Consider the following 20359-nt stretch of genomic DNA (forward strand, 5'->3'; position numbering starts at 1 on the left):
GTTGTGGACCAGCTGCATTATGGGTAACCAGGAAGAAGCATGTAACAAGCATGGGCTGTACCCCTGACCTTTGACCCCTGCAGGACACCACTGAATGTCCAGGGCAGCGTCCTCTTGCTTGTGGCGCGTTCCTTTTCCCTTTTACCTCGTCGCCCTCTCCACGGCTTTCTGCAGCCTTCACCCCCTCCATCCATCCATCCTCTCTGGGCTCTGGCCATGTATGGGCAGTGTTACACAGCTGAACCTCCTTCAGACCTGCACCGAGTCGTTTCCCTGGACCGAAGGTGGAATATGCTCCCGCCAGCTGGACGTCGCTTCTGTCCCACTAGCAAAACACACGATCAACCAGAAGAACACGACAGATGTAAAAACCCAGCTCCAGGAGGACGAAACCTGAAGGTCCCGGTGACACGTTGAGCCACTTGTGAGTTTGATGAAGTCAATCACTTTGTAGCCATCGTTCATCCTATACACAAATAACTGTATAAAAGATACGAGTCAGAGACACAGATTCACATTCACAGAGTGAAACTCCAACTGAGCCGTGGGTCAACTACTGTACTGGGTGTAGTGGTAGCTTAGACCCAGACCAGCTCCACTGCCTCTCACTGGGCCTCTCCACAATCATTGTGGGCAACATACTACAGATGACGTGGTCCCTTCACACGCTATGAGGGACCTTCTGCAGGCAGGCGCTCGCTGGGACTCCACCCTGCAGAGACCGGGTGGTCAGATTACAACCCAAACCGGTTCTGACTGGGTGTTGTCTGCAAGGGTGCTGCAGGCAGCAACACACAGGTGACAGAGGAAAGAGGTTCCTGTCAGGTCAGCCTGTAACGTCTACAACCTGAAGGCCACTCATCAAAAGCTTCACTGACCGGATGCATCCGTGCAACGCCGAAGGTGGAGACCAAAGCAGAGCTACAACTAACGGGTCACAGTCATTGACCTTTGACAACCCAATCTATTCTCCTTGTTCCTCCTGTGATGTGGATGTTACCAAGGAGCTGCTGAATGAGAATCGAGGTCACGGCATCTTTGACCTTTGACCTTGAAAGTCTGTGTGTCTGTGTCTGCTGGATAACACGTAGGAAGCTTTCAACAGTGGGACACAGGATGTAAACTAGCTCCTCCTCCAACATCACAGCAAACACCATGGGTCCTGTGACACTCTGTGTCACAGGAGCCTGAACACGAGCTTCTGGACCGAGTCGCTGAGTCCCGTGGTTCTGTCTGTGCCAGCGTCTAGAGAGTCGCCAGAACCCCGCAGCTCCACACGAGCCGGTCCAAGAATTGGATCAGAGTGTGTGTGAGGCAATCGACAACTGCAATGTCACCCCAGACGATCTGATTCACCTCTGCTCAGCTGCTGCAAAGTCAGACAAGCTCACAACCAGACAGTGATGAACTGAGCGGCTGCAGCTTCAGTCTCTTTGACCTTTACTCAACTGTAGAAATGGCCTGAAGCACAAATAACGGCACCGACGGGAGGACGCTAGGACCTAGAGAACAATCACTGGCACCACAGGAGGCAGCAAAGCAACACCTCACAACACAGGTCTGTGAAACACCAACCACCACAAAGGGAAGCTAAAGAAGACACACACTCATATCCATCCTGCATAAATTGATCTACAAATCAGTTCACGTGTGACGCAGCCTCGTGTAACGCAGTCACGCATTCTCCCATCCTGTTTTATCAGCTTTTACTGAGTCTGGGGAACGTTGGCCTCCAGCTCAGCTGAAACTGTAGCAGGTGATGGAGGACGCACTCACATTAAATATGAAAAGATAAACAGGAGCTGTGGCCCAGTTCCATTAATGACACCATGTGACACACTGTGAGCATAAAAGAGAGAGAGAGAGAGAGAGAGAGAGTGTTCATGCTGACTTTCAGGGACAGCTGAGGGTTCAACTCCCAGTGCTTCTGTTCATGTTACTGGAATGTGTGTGTGTGTGTGTGTGTGTGTGTGTGTGTGTGTGTGTGTGTGTGTGTGTGTGTGTGTGTGTGTGTGTGTGTGTGTGTGTGTGTGTGTGTGTGTTTTCTCCCACCAAATCAAAGTGCCACCACAGTAGGACAGACATTAACGCCAACGATAGGAGGACGACGGAGCCTCGTCCTCCCTTCATCGGTTCAACAGGACAGACAACTGATCCCTGATCAGCCTCTCGCCACGTCCCACAATGCTCTGTGGCACAGTAGCCTCTTTGTGCTTGTGCTGAGGCACATGGACGCAGATGTTGGCTCCGCCCGAAGCCGGACATCTGTCACCGGTCATCGGAGACGGGAGCGTTCCTCCTGCAGCGCACACATTCTGTGTGCGACGGAGCAACGGGACCCGGCCTCCTCGTCCGTCACTCAAACACAAACAGCATGAAGCAGTGAGAAAATTGAAAACAGCCCTGGAGCCAGATGTTGGTGCTCCGGCACTTTTTTCCAGCTTTGGAATTTGTGAAAAGTTCGTTCCTGCTGAGGAAACAGGAAGAAAAGGTTCAAACCAAGACCCAGTCGGGTTCTCTGCGTTCTGGCTCTCATACTAGTGTTTTATCTGTAAACGCTGACTCAGCACCTCGAGGATTCCTCTGCTGTGTCAGAGGCCTTCCACCCTGAGCCTGGTCCTACCTCCAACCCTGATGCTAACGGGCTTTTCCTTCGGCTCAGTGGTTTGTTGTGCAGCAACCAAACGACCAGGCAACACTTTAATGAAGCATTTGTTCCAACCTCTGGGGGGAATTTATTTCGTTCTTTGTCCTTGTGAACAAAAGAGGCTTAGTTCACCACACAGAGTTCTTCTAATGCGGCGAAGCTACAAAGGTTCAGTACAATGAACACGAGACTCAGGAACAGCTGGACTGTGGACTCCATCGCAGACACTGAGTCTCTTTCTGTCGTTCCAGGATCCAGCGCTGCTCCAGTTTTCCAGAGGTAGACGCCGTGTGTGGAGATTGAGTTACTGTGTGCGAGACGGCGACAAAAGTGTTTGGGAGTGAAAGAATGTGTGTGTTTGGTTGCAAGAGTCCAGAGCACATGACTGCATTCCTGACAGAGAGGGAGGAGAAAAAAGAGAGGAATAAAAGGGAAAGAGGACGAGACCAACGGTACAAGGATTTAGAAAAAGGGAAAAGAAACAAGAAGGAAAGAACGACGGACTGAAAACAGGTTGAGAAAAACAGAACATAGAAAGAAAACAGCTGAAAAACATAAAAATAAAGAAGAGACAAGGACGGAGGGAGAGAGAAAACAGGAAAGAGAAGCAGTGAATGGAAAGTGGAGGAAAAAAGGAAGCTAGAGAAACTAGACTACAGCACCCACAATGCACTGCTGCTGGACCACCTGTAGTTTAATAACAGCATAAAAACCTCATCAGCAGCAATGAACCATTAAGGCCAGTCTCCATGGCAACCAATCAGAAATAAGAAAGAGGTTATGAAATGTGAAAACCTTTGGTGAGAAGAAACCCGACATGAAACCAGGTGCAGCTCTGCAGCGCTGCTTCTTTGAACCAGAGGTGGAACAACATGTGTGAGGGTAATAAAGCGTGAGCATGAGAGAAGGAACGACGACGGCAGGACCGTCGGCAACAGCACCAGCACCGGCACCGGCATCAGTACCACCATTGGCACCAGTACCGCCATCGGAATCAGCACTGGCATCAACACCAGCACCAGCACTGACATCAGGACTGGCACCGACACCAGCACCAGCACCAGCACCAGCACCAGCACCAGCACCAGCGTCACCTCATCTTCAGCTCCATCATCAGCTCCATCATCAGCACCGTGTCCTTTCTTCCACCTGAACATCCTCACAAGCACGTAGTCTGCGTTATTAACATTCACCTCATCAACAGACCGCCTCTTCTTCCAGTTAGACAGCAGTTCTATCCCCACTGATCTCGGGACCAGCTTGTCTCTGGCAGACGTCGTTTCTGGACTCAGCCCAGTAAGAAGCTCTAACTGGGTTTCTAGACCAAGGAGCCAACCCTCCCCTCACTCGCTTCCCGGGCATCGCTCTGTTACGCAATGGCCTCGTTTTAAAGGCTCCTTTCTTTAAGAGTGTCTCATCTATCAGCTGTGGAGGTGATGAGGGTTTGGGAACGGGGGGGGTGTGAGTAGGAAACACACAGAACCACGATGCTGGTGTCAAACACGCCTCGTCTATAGTTAATGATTCATCCTTTTCAAAGCTTTTGAAAAATGCCACCAACAACATGCATTAGTTGAACTTCCTGCTAAACCAGAACCTTATTCATATTTCAGAGTCCCCCCCCCCTCCCCCCCCACACCATGAGGGTTAAATGTGGGTCAAAGCCTCATCGTGTACAGTCCCTCCACACGTCTCCCCTACATTCAAATGCTGTCCCCATGAAGAGTCCGGACAGAAGGGCACAACATACGGATCTGTGCAGCCTGCAGCTGAGAGCAAGGGATTATGGGAGGTGGCTGCATATGGACCACAAAGAGGGAAGGAGTAGAGGAAGGAGTCACCACCTGCCTCCAGTCTGACGACATGAACAGCTCAGTACACACAAAGAAACGCTCCACCGAGTCGTTCATTCACTGTCATTGATGCTGAAGCTCAATGTTCAATCACACAACGTTCAACAATAATTCTGCCTGAGAACGAGCAGAACCAAGCTGAACGGACAGAAACGTTCCAGCTCAGGCAGATGATGCGGTGTTTTTCTGTGGCTTGGCAACAAGAACAACAACAACATACAGTTGTCTGCTGGTGGTGACCTAATTCATAAGCCGAGCGCCATCCCTAAAGGGCAGAGCCACAATAAGTCACTCACTGCACAGATCCATGTCTAATGTGGTCGGCAGCAAAATGTCACATTATGTGGACTCGTGACCCGAACGTCAGACAAAGTCAGTGTATTCATCATCAGCCGCCGACGTTCTGAGAGACGGGTTCTTTAAAACTAAAGACCAATGATACAATGGTCCTCCTGAAGCCGGGGGCATAAACGCAGAGACCATCACTGACAGATTTCAGGTGAATATCAGGAACATATGGTACAAGGGAAACAGGAAGTGGCATTTGGTGCTCGACGCTTCCATGATGAGCCTGACTCGCATCCAAAGCCACGCTGACCATCTGCTCAGGAAGGATTCCTCTGACTGGAGGAACGAGCGCTCGCTTCGTAAACAGGAGGCGCTTTCACTGACTCGCACTCTCTGACCTCAGTACAGACAGAAAGACGCCTGCTGCGTCACAAGCATTGATGTTCAGGGGCAAAGTCTGGATTAAGACCTGTCCACGCGACAGCTGGGACCGGAAGAGGTGACTATGGAGCAGGAGGCTCAGCTATGAATAGGTAGCGCTCATCCAGAGGAGCTGCTGGTTCAGAATCCAGACAAAATGACAGACCGGGAGAATGACGTGGGACTAACGAAGCAGAGGAAGAGACAAACAGGACGACATCTGGGACAAAGGAGTCCTGCAGAGAGAAAGAAGAGAGGTTCTGTTCACGGACCTGTGAAGGTCAGAGGTCAGGACTCCTCTTCACACAGATACAGACAGGCGTTGGAGGGTCACACGTCTTTAATTCAAATGTTATTTGTCACATACAACCATACACAGCAGGATATGCACTGGAACACTCACAGCTGTCCAACTATAAGGATAAAATAAGGGAGAGTGGAGACGAGAACAATAAGAATGAATAAGAAGAAAGCAAGTGTGAAACAAGTCTGATGTAAACGCTACGGAATGATAAATTATTTTCAACGCCCGTTCCAGCATCCAAAGCGCAACTAGGGCTGTCCTGCCCAAGAACACTTCGACATACCTACGGGAGGACTCGAACCGGCAACCCTGCGGTTCATATGTCTCAATATGTAAAATGTAATAATGTAAAGTTCACTAGTACAATGTGCAACACATCCAGGTGTGCGCGTTGTCTGTACAAAGAGCAGATGAGCCGTGTTCAGGGCTGTTCTGCTTAGAACCCGTGTGGCCTGTGGGTTCCTCTCCTCACTCTCTCCTTTTTTAGCCAACAGTCCCCTGTCGATCAGCTGATCACCCTCAGAGCTGTCCTGTCCCGGACCCAAACCAGGTGCAGGTTCCCCACAGGGTGCTCTCTGGTGCAGGAGTAAAGGTCGTGAGCGCCCGAGGAGACCGTCTGACATCTCTGGTGCCTCTGAGGCGCTAGAGACGCTGTCGGGCCTTTTCGCGCGGTGTTGATGAGGCAGGACCAGGGCAGGTCCAGTGTGATGTGAATGCAGTCTCTACTGGGCTCTTGTTGATCAGCTCCTTTGTGATGTATGAAGCAGGAGGTTGTTCTCTGGCACATCTGCCGTTAGACCCATACTCAGAGTCATAAAGTCCATTTCACTGAGTCTGAATCACAGACCCGTTCAGCTGCAGGTTCCCGTCCTGATTGAGTGACGCTACTTACAAGGTACTGGTCTTGAGTCCAACACGCTTGAGCTCACATCAACAAACAAGCCTGGACCCACACAGCCTTCTGTACCTGTGTAACCACAACGTTCTCAAGGTTCTGCGTGGCTTCGGTTCCTCCGCAGACTGTTTAGTCTGGGAGATAACAGAACCTGGAGCCAGGCTAAACAAGGCGCTGATGTCCCTGAAGCAGAGCGTGGGCGCCGTTATCACGAGCCGCTACGGCAGAACCCAAAACACGCTTATGGTTCTGTCACGTCAGGACTGAGGCTGATCTGCAGCTACGACCCGGTTCGTCCTATCATCGGCCCGGTGCTGCCGTCAGGACACGTCCTAAACAAAGGCGTGACATCACAGCTTCTGTTTCCAGACACTCGTGGTCCATAAGACAAATGGGAAACAGCCGCTGTCCAAACAATCACAACTTAATGATTCATGAGACTCTGGATGAGGTCCAACTGAAGCGGCAGGAACGTTCCTCAGCATTAAAAGCAGAGGTCAAAGGTCAAACCCTCGCCGTCTGTGTAGCTGTGTTTGTTTGCTCTGTCACACACAGCAAGGTAACGTTTGCTGTGAGGACACTTCAGTGTCGGCGCCGTCTCAACCTGGACTCAGTGATCAGCGCCAGCGTCTCACTTCCTGGTTGGGTCAGAAAACAAGCCCACACAATGACCCGGCATTTGGCTCAACTAAACAACGAGTACATTTAAAAGGACTTATTCTCTGACTGACACAAAAGCCTCCAGCAGCAAATAAACAGAACCGTCAGCGAGGTTCTGACCGCACCTGGAGGTTCGGTCCTACATAGACAGGCCGCGAGGCGAACCCGTGACCTTTGACCCCGTTCTTGGCTCACGTCCTGCCGTCACTGAGAGCAGCCAGCAGCACCAACATGCTCAGCCGGACTCCACTCTGCTCCATAAAAAGAGTCAGAGCTTCAATGAACGGTGAGATTTTAAAGGGACATCAGTGAAATGGAAGTTACACAACGAGAGAAGAAGCTGCAGCAAAGGACTGATGCATGACATCAGCGCTGCTGACTGGTTCTTTACAATGCAGCAACCAGAACATTCAATAACAGAGCGCTCAGACGGCGATGAGCCAGTCAGACCCAGCACCACAACCAGTACCAGAACCAGAACCAGCAGCGATGCAGTCAGGTCAGTGCCACATCAGAGCTGAGCCCAAAGCAGCCGCAGAGCCTGATCTGCAGCAGGACGTCCTTTATTTACATATGGAAAAGCCGCCACCTGGAGAAGCGTAAACCTCCGTCCCACTGAGCCGCACTTGGCCGTGCTCCAGGTTCCCAACAGTCGCAGCCCGTCCATTCCAGGAAGTGAGGGTTTGTGTACAGCGACGGAGGCGGGTCACGCAGTTGGGAGCAGTCGCTGAGGAGGAGGAGCTGAGGATTAGTGAGGCTTCGGCGGAGGAGGAGCCTCCTGTGGAGCCGCCTCCTCACTGTGGGTCAGCACATCGAAACGGGTCGCTGGACGGGCCCGGGTTCTGGATTGTCTGCAGGAGCTTCCCTCCAGCACCCAGGCAGTCACGTATTATTATTGGTCCCACTGAGGAAACGAGTCCCTTTCTGAGCTGAGTGTGTTGCTCAAGGACACACCCGGTTTGAAGCCCCAGGTTCTCTGCAGACCTCTGTCCTGGGGACGTGTCAACGCAGTAAATGGCGTGATTCTACAACAGGTCACAACAAGAAAACACGTGTTTTGGGGTTATGGCCCATGAGCGTGGCGTTCAGAACCTTCTCTGATGGTCTGGTACCGGTGAGTAAGAGCTCAGTGGCCCAGGACACTGAACCTGCTGCGTGTTCCACTTCCCAGCTTCAATCTGTTTGCATCAGGACCTTGTTCAGGGCTCAAAGGAGGACGACACCAGAGCAGCAGAAGGTGAGTCATGAGTGGCGACGACAACACGAGGCGTCAGACATCAGCTGCCTCCACGGAACCCTCCACGGAACCCTCCACGGAACCCTCCACGGAACCCTCCACGGAACCCTCCACCCGCTGGACGTCAGAACAGCAGCGGGTGGAGGGTGAGGGCCGACTCAGAACCCCCCCCCCACAGCTCAGTGATGCAATCTGGCAGAAACAGCCCCCGATGACATCACCTCCCTGAAAAAGGAGCACACGGCGACAGTTGCAGGGCTGCATGCGGTCGCTGGGAATTCTTTCCGACAGCAGTTGTGTTACTTGAAGCTGTCGCAGCAGCAGCGACAGACGAGCTGTGGCCTCGCAACTCGTGGCCAAAACAGGGAAACAGCTCAGCATGAGTTTATACGTCTATGGACGACTTGTCTGAGCAAAACTGTGTGACAGACATTAATGGACGGGCGGTTTCTGCTCAGTTCAGCTCTTCTCCCAGCGACTGATACAAACCAGGTTTCACTGATGAAGAAAAAGCTTCAGCTGCAAATAAAGCCGCTCCCACAGTCTGGGAATCAGCTGGGCTCATGAGCTGCTGATTCTGGGACAAGAGACAACTTCTGGATCGGCACCACTCGCTGGAGCCAACGAGGCACATGAATCTGCTGACCGGCGCCTTCTGATGGAGCGTCCGGGCCGCACGAAGCCCGCGTCAGCTCGGATCCGACGACGAACGGCCCGAACCTGAGGCGCCGCTCAAAGCTGGTGCTGATTGTGGAGGTAAAAGCCCAGCGCGGAGGTGGAGCTGTGAGTCTAAGCAGCAGCTCACCTGGACTTCACTACATCCGAACCAACGAAGCAAAAGCTCAGCAGCTGCGACTGCAGGAGTCCGACGGCGGCGCCCGTCACGCGTCGCTGCAGGGAAACGCAGACACATGTAGGAAGTTATGGCCTCCATCTGAGCCATAAGGACAGGCCTCCCTCCATCCCACAGGGAGGATGAGAGCGCATGACGTCTCTATGGCAACAGCCTGCTCTAAAGGTGAGCGCTGACACACAGGCTGAGCGGACTCAAACCCGCAGCCGAATCAGGAGCCGCGTTCACGTCACTCACAAACGCTGTCTATTTATGTCACTGAGTCACAGCGTAGTTCAGATAACGCCACGCGCTCCCATCCAAAGTCTGATAAACGCACGGCGGAAACTCAGGAAGTTCAGCATGAACACCTTAAACCCAATCAGTGAAAAGTCACAGGCTGGAAACATAAAACATAACATTATTAAAACAATAAAACGGAGAGTCAGAGACAGGAGGTGAAGACTGATGACGGATGAGAAGTCATAAAACAACACTGCTTTTCTCTACACGTACGTGACCCTTGCTTAGACACACACGCACACACACACGCACACACACACACACGTACACGCACACACACACACACGTACACGCACATACACACACGCACACACACACGCACACACACACGCACACACACGCACACACACACACACACACACGCACACACACACGCACACACACACACACACGCTCACACACACACACACGCTCACACACACACACACGCTCACACACACACCCCGCTCCCACCCCACACCTCCACACACCACACCTCACCACCACACGCTCACACACCTCACCACACACCCCCACACCACCCAACCACACACACACACCCACGCTCACACACCACACCCTCACACACACACCACGCACACACACACACGCCACACACACACACACACACACAGAAACACCACAACTCACACACACACACACACACAAACGCACACGTACACACGCACACGTACACACGCACACACACACACACGCACGCACACGCGCACGCACACACACACGCACACACGCACGCACGCACACACACACACACACACACGCACACACACACACGCACACACACACACGCACACACACAGCTATAACCTGCTTTAAAGGTTTCTTTAAAGCTTCCTGTTGAACGCGACAGATTTCTGCAGAATCAACGACATCTTCCTACAAACAGACAAATGCTCAGAGACTCTTCGCCACGACTCCTCGTGTATTGAACATATTCCTGCCGTGCATCAGTGACCTCAGGCGCCGTGTGGTGACGTGCATTGTGGGTGAGACGTTACATAAAAGTCACTTTTGTGGAGCCTTAAACCGACACAGAGCTCTGGAAACAGCCTCGACTGAACAGACTGGAAACCAAGTGAACCAACACCACCTCAGGTTGGTGAAGTGCATTGTGGGAAAACCCGCATTCATGGACCCGGTCCGTTTTCAGCTCCTGGAAGTCAAACACGGAGGCCGAGTCTCCTGCTCTGCCACAAAACACAGAGGCTTGATTTCAGAAGAATCTCATCAGAACCAGATGTGAGCGACGGAGCGAGTTCAGATGTTTGGATTTCAGTACTGCTGCACAGATGTTTGGTACCAGCAGCTATGAACCCGTGGTACCGCTGTAAGTCGGGTCCAGTCAGCAGCTCGACCACTCACTAACCAGCGTAACACTCAGACGCGAGATGTGCCACAAACATCCCAGAATGCAACGGGGCTGACTTGAAGTCATGACATTTTCAGGAACTGTTGGACAGCACAGGTTCCTGGTTTCCCATCGGAGGCCGTGATTCAGCGTGAAAGAGAAGGTTAACGTTTGCTCAAGGGCGCCCTGTGAAGCTGCGCCGACGCCTCTCAGCTGATGCAGCCTCTGCAGCCACGGCCTTCGCTCAAAGCAAGGATGGTGCCTGGAAAGTGAAGAACTGGGTCGAAGTCTGGAGGATGCGTTCGCTGCCACCGCGCTTTCCCAGCGCCGGCCGAGCGTGTGTGCACTGCAGCGGGTTCTGACCCGATTCCCTCAGACAAGCTTGTTTACATGGTGACCCGGTGGCCGACACAAGACGGGTCGTCCGCTCCGTCTTCCTCCATCAGGCAGAACCAGCGCAGACAGAGGCAAAGAGCCAGAGGCAGGAACCCGGCGCTGGGAGCCGGTCTGCAGCAATGTGACAACCAGTCTGCAGAGGAAAATCAATGCCGAGGCTGCGCTCAGCATCATGCTGCTGCGAGGCCGCTCCGGCTGGTCTCAGATCAGATCAGGACATGACTCACCGGTCCCACTATGGACACAAACTCTGCCACAACTTAGTGGAACAGAGGCGGAGACGCCACGGGAGCAGTGGGTCCGTCAGGAGCAGGTCCACGGAGCAGCTGCTGGTTCCGTGACGCTCAGAACCAGCAGCTGCCGGTTCCGTGACGCTCAGAACCAGCAGCTGCCGGTTCCGTGACGCTCAGAACCCGCTGGACCCAGTGAGGGTCAACCAGCACCACCAACGTTCGGACCCCCAGCGTCACATCAAGTCTTCTGCGTGTTAAATGCTGTCTTCACCATGTGGACGTGAACTTCTCCCAACAGAATGCAGTCCGGACCGGTCCGTCCGTGCAACAGGAGCGGACCGGCCCGGCCAAGCCCGACCCAAACACGGCACGAACATCAAGAACTCACCCTCCGACAACTCCAGCTCCAGCTCGGCCAGCTTGGCCCGCACCTCCGCAGGCAGCGGCACCGGGTCCCGGTCCGCCATTCCGCCGTCAGATCCCGCTTCCAAACTCTGGTTCCGGCGCTTTCTCGCTCTTTTCTGGATCCAGGCTTCACCTCAAACCCTATAATCCAAAGTCGGGAGAGTCCGAGAGCGTCGCTGTCTGAGCGGCGGCGAGCGGCGTCAAGTTACGCACAGCCACACATCTCAGCTTCCGGTGGCAGCCCTTCACAATAAAAGACAATAACACAAGGCAGCGTCAGTGAAGAGGGAAGCGCTGCACTGGTCACGTCACCAAGACCACGAAAGGTCCCCTCTCAACGACCGTCTACACGGCTGCTCTCTAGGGTCAGACTCAGCATCAGGACTACACGTCATCGCTTTCTTCATTTGTGTGATAAACGTGTTTTAACTCCATGAACATGCACCCTGAACGTGCCTGGGCCCATGTGAACACGGCTCCACCTGTTGCGTCACCTCATGCCTGTGACTGTCAGTGAACCTGGCCTTTTCTGGTTAACGGCGCCCTCTAGTGGTCGCCATTGCCTCTAAACCTGATGATGAGTCTCAACTACGAACCTTCAAGACGCGTTCAAGTGTTGGGATCAGTCCGTTCATTTCCACAAGCCTCATTGTTCAACAGGTTTTATTAAAATAATAAGTGTAGATTACATTTTCACACATACAAAAGATTGAGAACCAAAAGCACATGACAACAACAAAACGATGAATGTAATTAATTAAGAAGTAACAACAGACACGTGATGATATGTGTTATCAGATGCAGTCAATACAAAACCATGCATGAAGCTCAATAACCTTTGAAAGTCTGAGGTTTGAGCGAAGCCGCATTAGATGAATGCGTCTCTACCTGAGCTCACAGATCTGAGCAGACTGTGCACAGTAGATGAGCCAGAGTCCAGCGTAGAGAGGCTGAGTGAACGAGGTGTGGACTCTGTGGAGCAGAGTCATGGTCCCAGAGACGCTGTAGAAGCACAGACCCCCTGCTGTGTGGTCCAGGTAGACTCCTACTGTGGAGGACACGGGAGCGGAGAGGACGTCTGACGTTGTTGTACCAGTACGTAGAACTGCTGCTGCTGCATCTTAAAGCCCACGATGTGGGGTTTCCTCCAAAGGCACGTTTGCTGTAGCTGCCTGTTGTGCTGATGTTCCTGTAGGACACCGCCACATACACCTCTGTCCCTCTCAGCTCCACCTCCCAGTAGCTACGTGCAGTCAGACTCCTGCTCAGAACCTGACACTTCTGCATGAATCTGTCTGGATGATGAGAATAAAACTGAGTCACTGTCGCTCTTCTGTTTCCCTCAGATAACAGCGAACACTCATTTGCTGTGTTTGGATCCAGAGTGATTTCACAGGCGTGTTTTAGGAACTCAGCTCTGGTCTGTGGTTCTGGTTCTGGTTCCACCTCAGTCACTGCCACTGAGACGTCTGTCCACGTCGTCCTCAGAACCTCCTGCAGTCGCTCTCTGAGCTTTGACGCGGCTGCTGTCACGTCCTCAAAGTATCTGAGAGGACGGATGTTGGTTCTGGAGGAGTGTGTGGGTCCACTCTTGGACTCCGGCGCTGACAGTGACGGGTCGCTGCTTAGAAACTGGACGTGATGGCGTGTGTGTGAGAGCTGCTCCAGCTCAGCCTCCTTTGATCTCCTGCTCCAGCTTCTCCTGCAGCTCTTTGACTCGACCCACTTCAGTTTCCTGCTGGGATCTGATCCGCTGCGTCACCTCACACCTTCTCTGCTCCAGGAGACGGATGAGCTCAGTGAAGAGCTTCTGGCTGTTCTCCACCGTCTGATCAGCAGAGCGGCCGATGGCCTCCACCTCCTGCTGGAGCAGCTCCACCTCCTCGTGTCTGTCCTGGAGCCTCTGCTGGAGCCTCTGCCGACTCCCCTCCAGCTCTCGCTGCCTCTCAGTCCTCTCTGCTGCCGCTGACACCGTGTCGTGGCCTCTGTGTTCGTCCACGGGGCAGAGGTAACAGATGCACTGCCGATCGGTCCGACAGAACATCTTCATGGCCTCGCTGTGACGGGAGCAGATGTTCTCCTGCAGCTTGGTGGACGCCTCCACCAGCCTGTGTTTGATGTAAGCAGGTAATTCATAGTGAGGCTGAAGATGTTGGTGGCAGAATGAGACCAGACAAACTGAACAGGACTTGGCAGCTTTGAGTTTGGAGCCAGTGCAGACGTCACAGGCCACGTCTTCAGGTCCAGCAGGGCAGAGATCAGCAGCAGCAGCAGCAGCTTGGAGTCCAGTCTTCTTCAGCTCCTCCACTAAATCAGCCAACATGGTGTTTTTCACCAGCGCAGGTCTGGGAGTGAAGCTGTGTCTGCACTGAGGACAGCTGAGCAGCTTCTTCCCCTCCTCTTCATCCCAGTGGCTTTTAATGCAGGTCATACAGTAACTGTGTCCACAGGGAATAGTCACTGGCTCCTTCAGTAGATCCAAACAGATGGAACAGGAGAACATTTCCTGCTCCAGATGAGGTCCTGGCTGCGCCATTTCAGCCGCCGTTGGTCGACGTCGGACAGTTTCGCTTCCTGGAAACAGAAACAGGCTCTGTGCTCTGAATTAAACTGATCTGTGGTCAGGTTGAGTAGCTGCAGTGAATGAGGGGATCTGACACCGTCCACCATGTTGTCTGCTCACATCCACAGAGCAGATGATCTGAGGGGGAACAGGCGCTTTACTGAACTAACAGGACGTTGTCTGTGAATTAAAGCAGGACCACGACCAACGTCTCTGCTCAGAACCAGAGAACCAGAACCTCTCTGCTGCAGAGACTGTAACGTGGCCTAAATGCTCCACTCTGGTTCATTTTCTAGGTAGAACAAACATTAACATCAGGTGTTGGATCACGTCTGGCTTTAGGATATGGTTCCATTATCTTCTTCTGAAACCTGTGATGTCAAATGCTGTATTCTTCTATTTAGTTTTAAAAATCCAAATCCGTTTTCTTACTTGGTGTGTAGTTCCTGAATAGAACCAATATACATGGTTCATGGTTCCTTTACAACCTCGCTTGTTACATGTGTTTCACTCATTAGCTTCTTTTAGAAGAGCGAGCACTGAGTTATGTTGAACATCTGTACAGTCGCTTTGTTTAAACTGGTTCCATTTCAATGAGTCTCCAGGACCTGAGGCAGGTGCTCGTGCTGTCAAACTCTACTGCTGTTTAAAACCAAAGGGCCAGTCCCCACACCCCCCCTCCCCAGCCATTATGCAGCACCAGGTCTCCCCCCACGGCCCCCGCGGCTCCAGTGTTCCACTTTAACTCCTCACTGGAGACCTGTCACGTGCCCGTCTGCTTCTAACCCTCGTCGTCATCCCTGTCCTCAGAAAGAGGAGAATCACAGGACTCAATGACTACAGACCCGTGGCCCGGACCTCTGTAGTCGTGAAGTCCTTTGAGCGCCTCGTCCTCTCCTGCCTCAGAGACGTCACAGACCCCCTCCTGGACCCCCTGCTGTTCACCTACAGAGCCAGCAGATCGGTGGTGGTGCTGTAAACATGGAGCATTCATCCTCCAGCATCTGGACTCATGGATCCTACGCCAGGATCCTGTTTGTAGACTTCAGCTCCATCAAACTCTCCAGCTGAATGTGCCTGACTCCACCTGCAGGTGGAGCACAGGCGTCCTCACTCACAGACAGCAGCGTGTGAGGCTGGGGAGGCTCGTCTCTGATACCCGGACCACCAGCACCGCATCCCCCAGGGCTGTTATTGTCCCTGTGCACATCTGGACACCAGTCTGTCAAACTGAGGTTTGCTGACGACACCCTCATCGGCCTCATCTCTGTTGGTGATGAGTCGCATACAGGGGGAGACCAGTGTGGTGTCATGGTGCAGCGCCAACAACCTGGAGCTCAACGCTCTGCAGACAGTGGCGATGACAGTGGACTTCAGGAAGACGGACCCGTTCACACTCACTGACGCTGAGCAGAACCCGGGAGAACCCGCGACCCGTAACTCTGACTGAGCTGCGCTCCAGCCTGAACCCGACCTTTGACCTGTCTCTGAAGCGGCTCCAGCAGGCAGCGTCATCCTGTTCTAACAAACAGTGATTCCTCACTTCTGAATCAAACAAAGCTAAGGTTCACACGCGTTCAGGTTCAGGGAGCTGTTTGAACGACACCAACGCTGTAACGCTCATTAAACGCGTTACTGCACAAGCGGCATCTTCTTCAATGATCTTTTGCGCTTCCAGACATGAAGACGTGAAGTGAACAAACGGTGTTTCCAGTGTGTTGCTTTATTTCTCATTTAAAATCATGACCCACAGTCAAACCTTTGATTAAATGCTGCACCTCCTGCTGCTTGTGAGTGTTTTTGCGAGCATTGAAGCAGTGACGCCGGCCTGAAGTTAAAGATCAACGTTAGCAGCAACAAGTGGCGTTTCTCATCAGCAGCCACTTCACCCGTCTCTGCTCAGATGAGGCCTCAGCACTCGGACCCGGCCATCCTCTCGGGCCGGGCTGAACCGCAGGTGCTGGGCGGGGTGAAGACGCTGGGGTCGCGGATGCCCAGCTGCAGGTCGTAGAAGCGGGTGGAGGTGGTGACGCTGCTGTTGCTGCTGTAGGTCTCCTGCACCGGGTAGCAGTCTTTGAGGGTGTAGATGCCGACCCAGGTCTCATCTGGTGGAGATACGCAGGCGTTACACTGGGTTCCAGCACTGCACCAACTACACACAGTCACAGCTGGACTCACGCCGACGAGCCGGCTTCCTGTCCGACCACTCCTGGACCTCCACGCTGTCGCCGGGACCGCCGATGGAATACTGCTCCTCGAAGGTGGAGTTGTCCGGGATGTCGAAGGGATCCCAGGACTCGCGCAGAGCCACCTTGGAGCAGTCCTTGGTCTTCTGGTCGATCTGGAACATCACCATGCGCTGGTACAAGTAGATGTACTCAAAGAACCTGCAGCCGGAGGAGAGGAGGGTGGTCTTTATGCATTTAAGCCTTCAATAATCACTCGCTGTGTTAAACTGAGACCATGTGCGAGAATCAGCGACACCACGTTTGGTCTGATCTGAGGTCAGGGATCAGCTGCAGGTCCAATGGCCCGTTTCCAATGGCAGCTTACTGCTCGTTGGACTTTGGGTCCGAGCTGCAGCTGCACTGGAAACTAAACAGGCTGAGGCTTTGTTTACCAGCTGGGGACGTTTCTCACCCGCAGACTTCAGATCAGTGGCACGGAGTCAGTTAAAAACATACACTGGCCACGGGTAATGAGTCAGCGTTTGGACTCAGCATCGCCTGCATCAGCGCTAATGACGTCACTAAACGGGTGCTTTATTCGGATCCTTTGCCTGAATGTCTGTTTCTTTGACCAGTTCATTGTTTTTACTGGGAAAGAACAAGACTAACTGGGTTCATTCTCCCCTTTAACGCCCACCTTACTTCTGACACGGCGTGTGCTTCTTGTGCTGCTGCAGGACTCGGATCCTCTGGTTCCGGCCGTCGTAGGAGACAGCGGCCCGGTGGTTCCGCCCGGTGCCGTGGTCGTACTGGACCCACCGGCCCTCCCACTGCAGCGGGGCGACGCAGGGCGCGGCCGCCGCGGACAGGCCGACGAGAGCGGCGAAAAGCACGAAGGCCAGTCGGTGCATGGGTCCGGTCACTGGCTGCGCTGCCATTCCATCAGGAACGGAGGCGGTTGTCCGGATGTGATTTACAAAATAAGAGCATCTATGTTATTACACGCTGACCTTCACAATAAGATACAAACATGCGATATTATTGCTATTTCGACACACATTTAGCACGTTATATATTTGTCTGTTCGCTTTATTGCAAACAATGAAAGAGTTTTACCACAACTTACACAATTGACGTGGTAGCTCAGTGGGTAGAGAGAAGGTTGCAGGTTCAAACCCACCAGGGCTCTGCCACTGCTCCTCCGGGGATGGGGTCAATGCAGAAGACCAATGTCGTTGTTACATTGTAAACAGACAGATACAGGCTTCTTCTTAAACATTTTTAGATATAATTACAAAAGCATCGTAACTCTTCGGCAGGTTCTCATTGTAGTTTGTTCTCTAAGATAAAATCATCCATAATATGATGTGTCTCTTTCTGCATTTGTTCTATTACTTTCAGGGAGTTGTAAAAACTTGGTCATTTAATATACGAAATGTCAACTAATTAGATTGAATAGATTTAGATAAACGTTAACGTTTGCTAACTATCCGCTGCCGCTAGAGGGCAGAGCTTCTGGTTCGTTTCCTTTCAGCGTCGCGGAGTGATGACGTATCACAACTAGTCGAAATGGCCAAGAAACAACGTGGGGAAAAATCTTTACAGTCAAAGAAGGCGGACAGGGAAAAACGGACGAACGAGTTCAAATTGGAGCTGGACTCCAGCGACGATGAGGCGCCCGATGAGGTGACGTTTGAGAACTCGAAGACTCAGGCGCTGCAGAGTAGGAAGGAGGCGCTGGACAGAGCCCGAAGGTAGCTAGCAGTACGGCTAACGGCAGCTAACGAGTGCATTAGCGCCACAAAACGCGCTAATACCCGTCATTGTTGCAGTTTTAGATATGGAGACTGAGTCTCTTTTCTGTCTATAAGCTTAAAGCTTGGTGAACGTGCTTTGTGTCATGTTTAATGTCCGTTTACAGAGAGAAGGAGCTGTTGAAGGATAAGCGGAGGAAGAGACAGGAGCTGTTTCAAGAGCAGAAGGTGGGTTGTCGAGCACTAGACACGGTCTCCACAATTCTCCGTTAGTAAATATTCCGTGTTTTGCTGTGCCCAGAAAAGGAAGCTCCTACCGGCGGACGTGTTGGAGGAAGTGGCCTCAGCTCCTTCAAAGTACGTTTACTGACTCTCTTCACAGGTTTTCCCACCTCTGCTCAGACAACAGTTAAACTAGTTTCTCCTTTTTCAGGAAGCAGAGACCGTCCACAGATGAAGGTAACGGTGTTTAACATTCAGCTTTAGACCCTTTGCTCAAACACAGATCTGTAAAAAACATGCCCACCTCTCCTTCTTCTCATTCAACAGAAGACAAGCAGTTGCAGAAGAAAAAAAGGAAGCTGAGGAAGAGCCTGAAGCATCGAAGAGTGTACGTATAACTTCATTGTGAGCAAGTCAGAGTAAAAAGATAAAAACTCTAAGCAATAAAAAAGGAACAACTTTCAACACATCTCCTGCTGGTGTCCGTCCAGTAACATGGCCAAAAGTCTTGCTTCAGTGATAGGAAATGATATTTGCTTTAGAACTGGCATTAGGCGAAAATCATACTCCTCTAAATGTCAACATCATCAAGTTTTTAAGTTCCACACTGATACCCGGTAAATCTGACCAGCAGTATCTGGCTTGTCTCTCGTCTCAGGGTGAAGGGGAACTACACCGTGATGTTGGTGAAGGAGCGTGTGGAGTCACACCAGCAGCAGTCAGCCAGGGACTTTGTCCAGTCACGACTGTACGGACCAGGGAGCCACAGAAGCACAAGTAAGGAGTCAGCGCTGACGCTGCTGCTGCTGCTGCTGCTGCAATGTCACAGCTAAATTCAACAAGATAGATTAGATAGATAGATCTTAATAATAATGTTGGGATTGATCCCAGTTCACAGTGTAGCGTTACCAGAAGGAAACAGCTATAGCCCTTAGATTATTTTACCATCAGATCCACACACAGCTGTTATAACGCGGCCTTTAGCTAAGATTACATATTAGAGAGCATCTTAGTGGTAGAACACACTGTCATGAAGCCGTAACAGATGTTTCCTGTTAGTTAACTGTGATTTTGCTTCAGCTGATGAAACCTCAAAACTGAACAGTAAAGTTCTAGCAACTCTGTTGTCTTCTGCTTAGATTCCGCACTCTCCACCCTGATACAAAAGTTCTCACAACTGGATGTTACTGCTGCTCAACAACTCATCGTCCTTCTGAACTCATGAACACTTTGTGTGCGTTTCCAGATAATGAGTTGCTTTCACTCGAGAACAAGACGGGCAAGAATAAAGGAGCAGCCATGCAGTTTGTGAAGGTGGACTGGGGTAAGTGAGGAACTTAATTTGGAACAGATTCTAAAATGACTTGTGCTAATTTTCATTTCATTATTTGAACAATTATATATTTTGTTTGGTTCAGCTTCTAAGAAAAAAGCCAAAGCAGAGAAGGAGAAGAAGCGCTGGATCCACAAGCAGCAGATTCTGTCCTGCTGACACCACTGGACCAGTTTACACACTTCACACACACCAGTGGACACACTTAAATGCAAACTATTCTGCAAACATTGAGCAGCGGCTCCAATCCTTTAGTCAGTTTGACTGAAGGGAAAAAGATTGGAGCTACTGAACCTGTAAATGTTGGCTTTGTTTCTGGTGGAATGAGGTTTAAGTGTTAGGAAACCAGATGTTTTCCAACAGACAGTGGATCAGACTAGAACATGTTTTATTTTCCAGTCTGGTGTCTGACTTGTTTGTTTTCTGTAAATTATGCTTTTTTTTTCCTCTATGTACAAATTTTAAGTACAATAAAAACAAGTTTTGCCCCTGTTGCCA

At 51.7% G+C, this 20359-nt stretch overlaps 3 protein-coding genes and 1 pseudogene across 6 annotated transcripts in view; 1 reads left to right on the top strand and 3 right to left on the bottom strand.

The window, feature by feature from the left end:
• Positions 1–12165, bottom strand: part of LOC114844143 (disco-interacting protein 2 homolog C) — a 40751-nt gene extending 28586 nt beyond the window's left edge. Inside the window, exon 1 of one of the 4 annotated variants that reach the window (XM_055503635.1) lies at positions 11805–12165. In XM_055503635.1, the coding sequence (XP_055359610.1) occupies positions 11805–11883 (79 nt within the window). In that variant the 5' untranslated portion in view covers positions 11884–12165. The remainder of the gene's footprint in view (positions 1–11804) is intronic. The other 3 variants (XM_055503634.1, XM_029131253.2, XM_029131252.2) reach the window with 3 other exon arrangements.
• A 312-nt stretch (positions 12166–12477) lies between these two features.
• On the bottom strand, positions 12478–14357 carry LOC114844185 (tripartite motif-containing protein 16-like; annotated as a pseudogene).
• A 1730-nt stretch (positions 14358–16087) lies between these two features.
• Positions 16088–17534, bottom strand: epdr1 (ependymin related 1). The gene is made up of 3 exons (XM_029131403.3): positions 17255–17534; positions 16563–16771; positions 16088–16489 (listed from the first exon to the last, which is right to left on the bottom strand). Exons 1-3 carry the CDS (start codon positions 17488–17490, stop codon positions 16296–16298), a joined length of 639 nt encoding a protein of 212 aa, XP_028987236.1. The 5' UTR covers positions 17491–17534; the 3' UTR covers positions 16088–16295.
• A 491-nt stretch (positions 17535–18025) lies between these two features.
• nol7 (nucleolar protein 7) lies at positions 18026–20355 on the top strand. Its single transcript, XM_029131401.3, has 8 exons — positions 18026–18306; positions 18474–18534; positions 18608–18663; positions 18740–18765; positions 18856–18916; positions 19187–19305; positions 19775–19852; positions 19947–20355. Exons 1-8 carry the CDS (start codon positions 18122–18124, stop codon positions 20018–20020), a joined length of 660 nt encoding a protein of 219 aa, XP_028987234.1. The 5' UTR covers positions 18026–18121; the 3' UTR covers positions 20021–20355.
• Positions 20356–20359: the final 4 nt, after the last annotated feature.

This window comes from Betta splendens, chromosome 17, assembly GCF_900634795.4.
Source record: "Betta splendens chromosome 17, fBetSpl5.4, whole genome shotgun sequence".
Classification (NCBI taxonomy): Eukaryota; Metazoa; Chordata; class Actinopteri; order Anabantiformes; family Osphronemidae; genus Betta; species Betta splendens.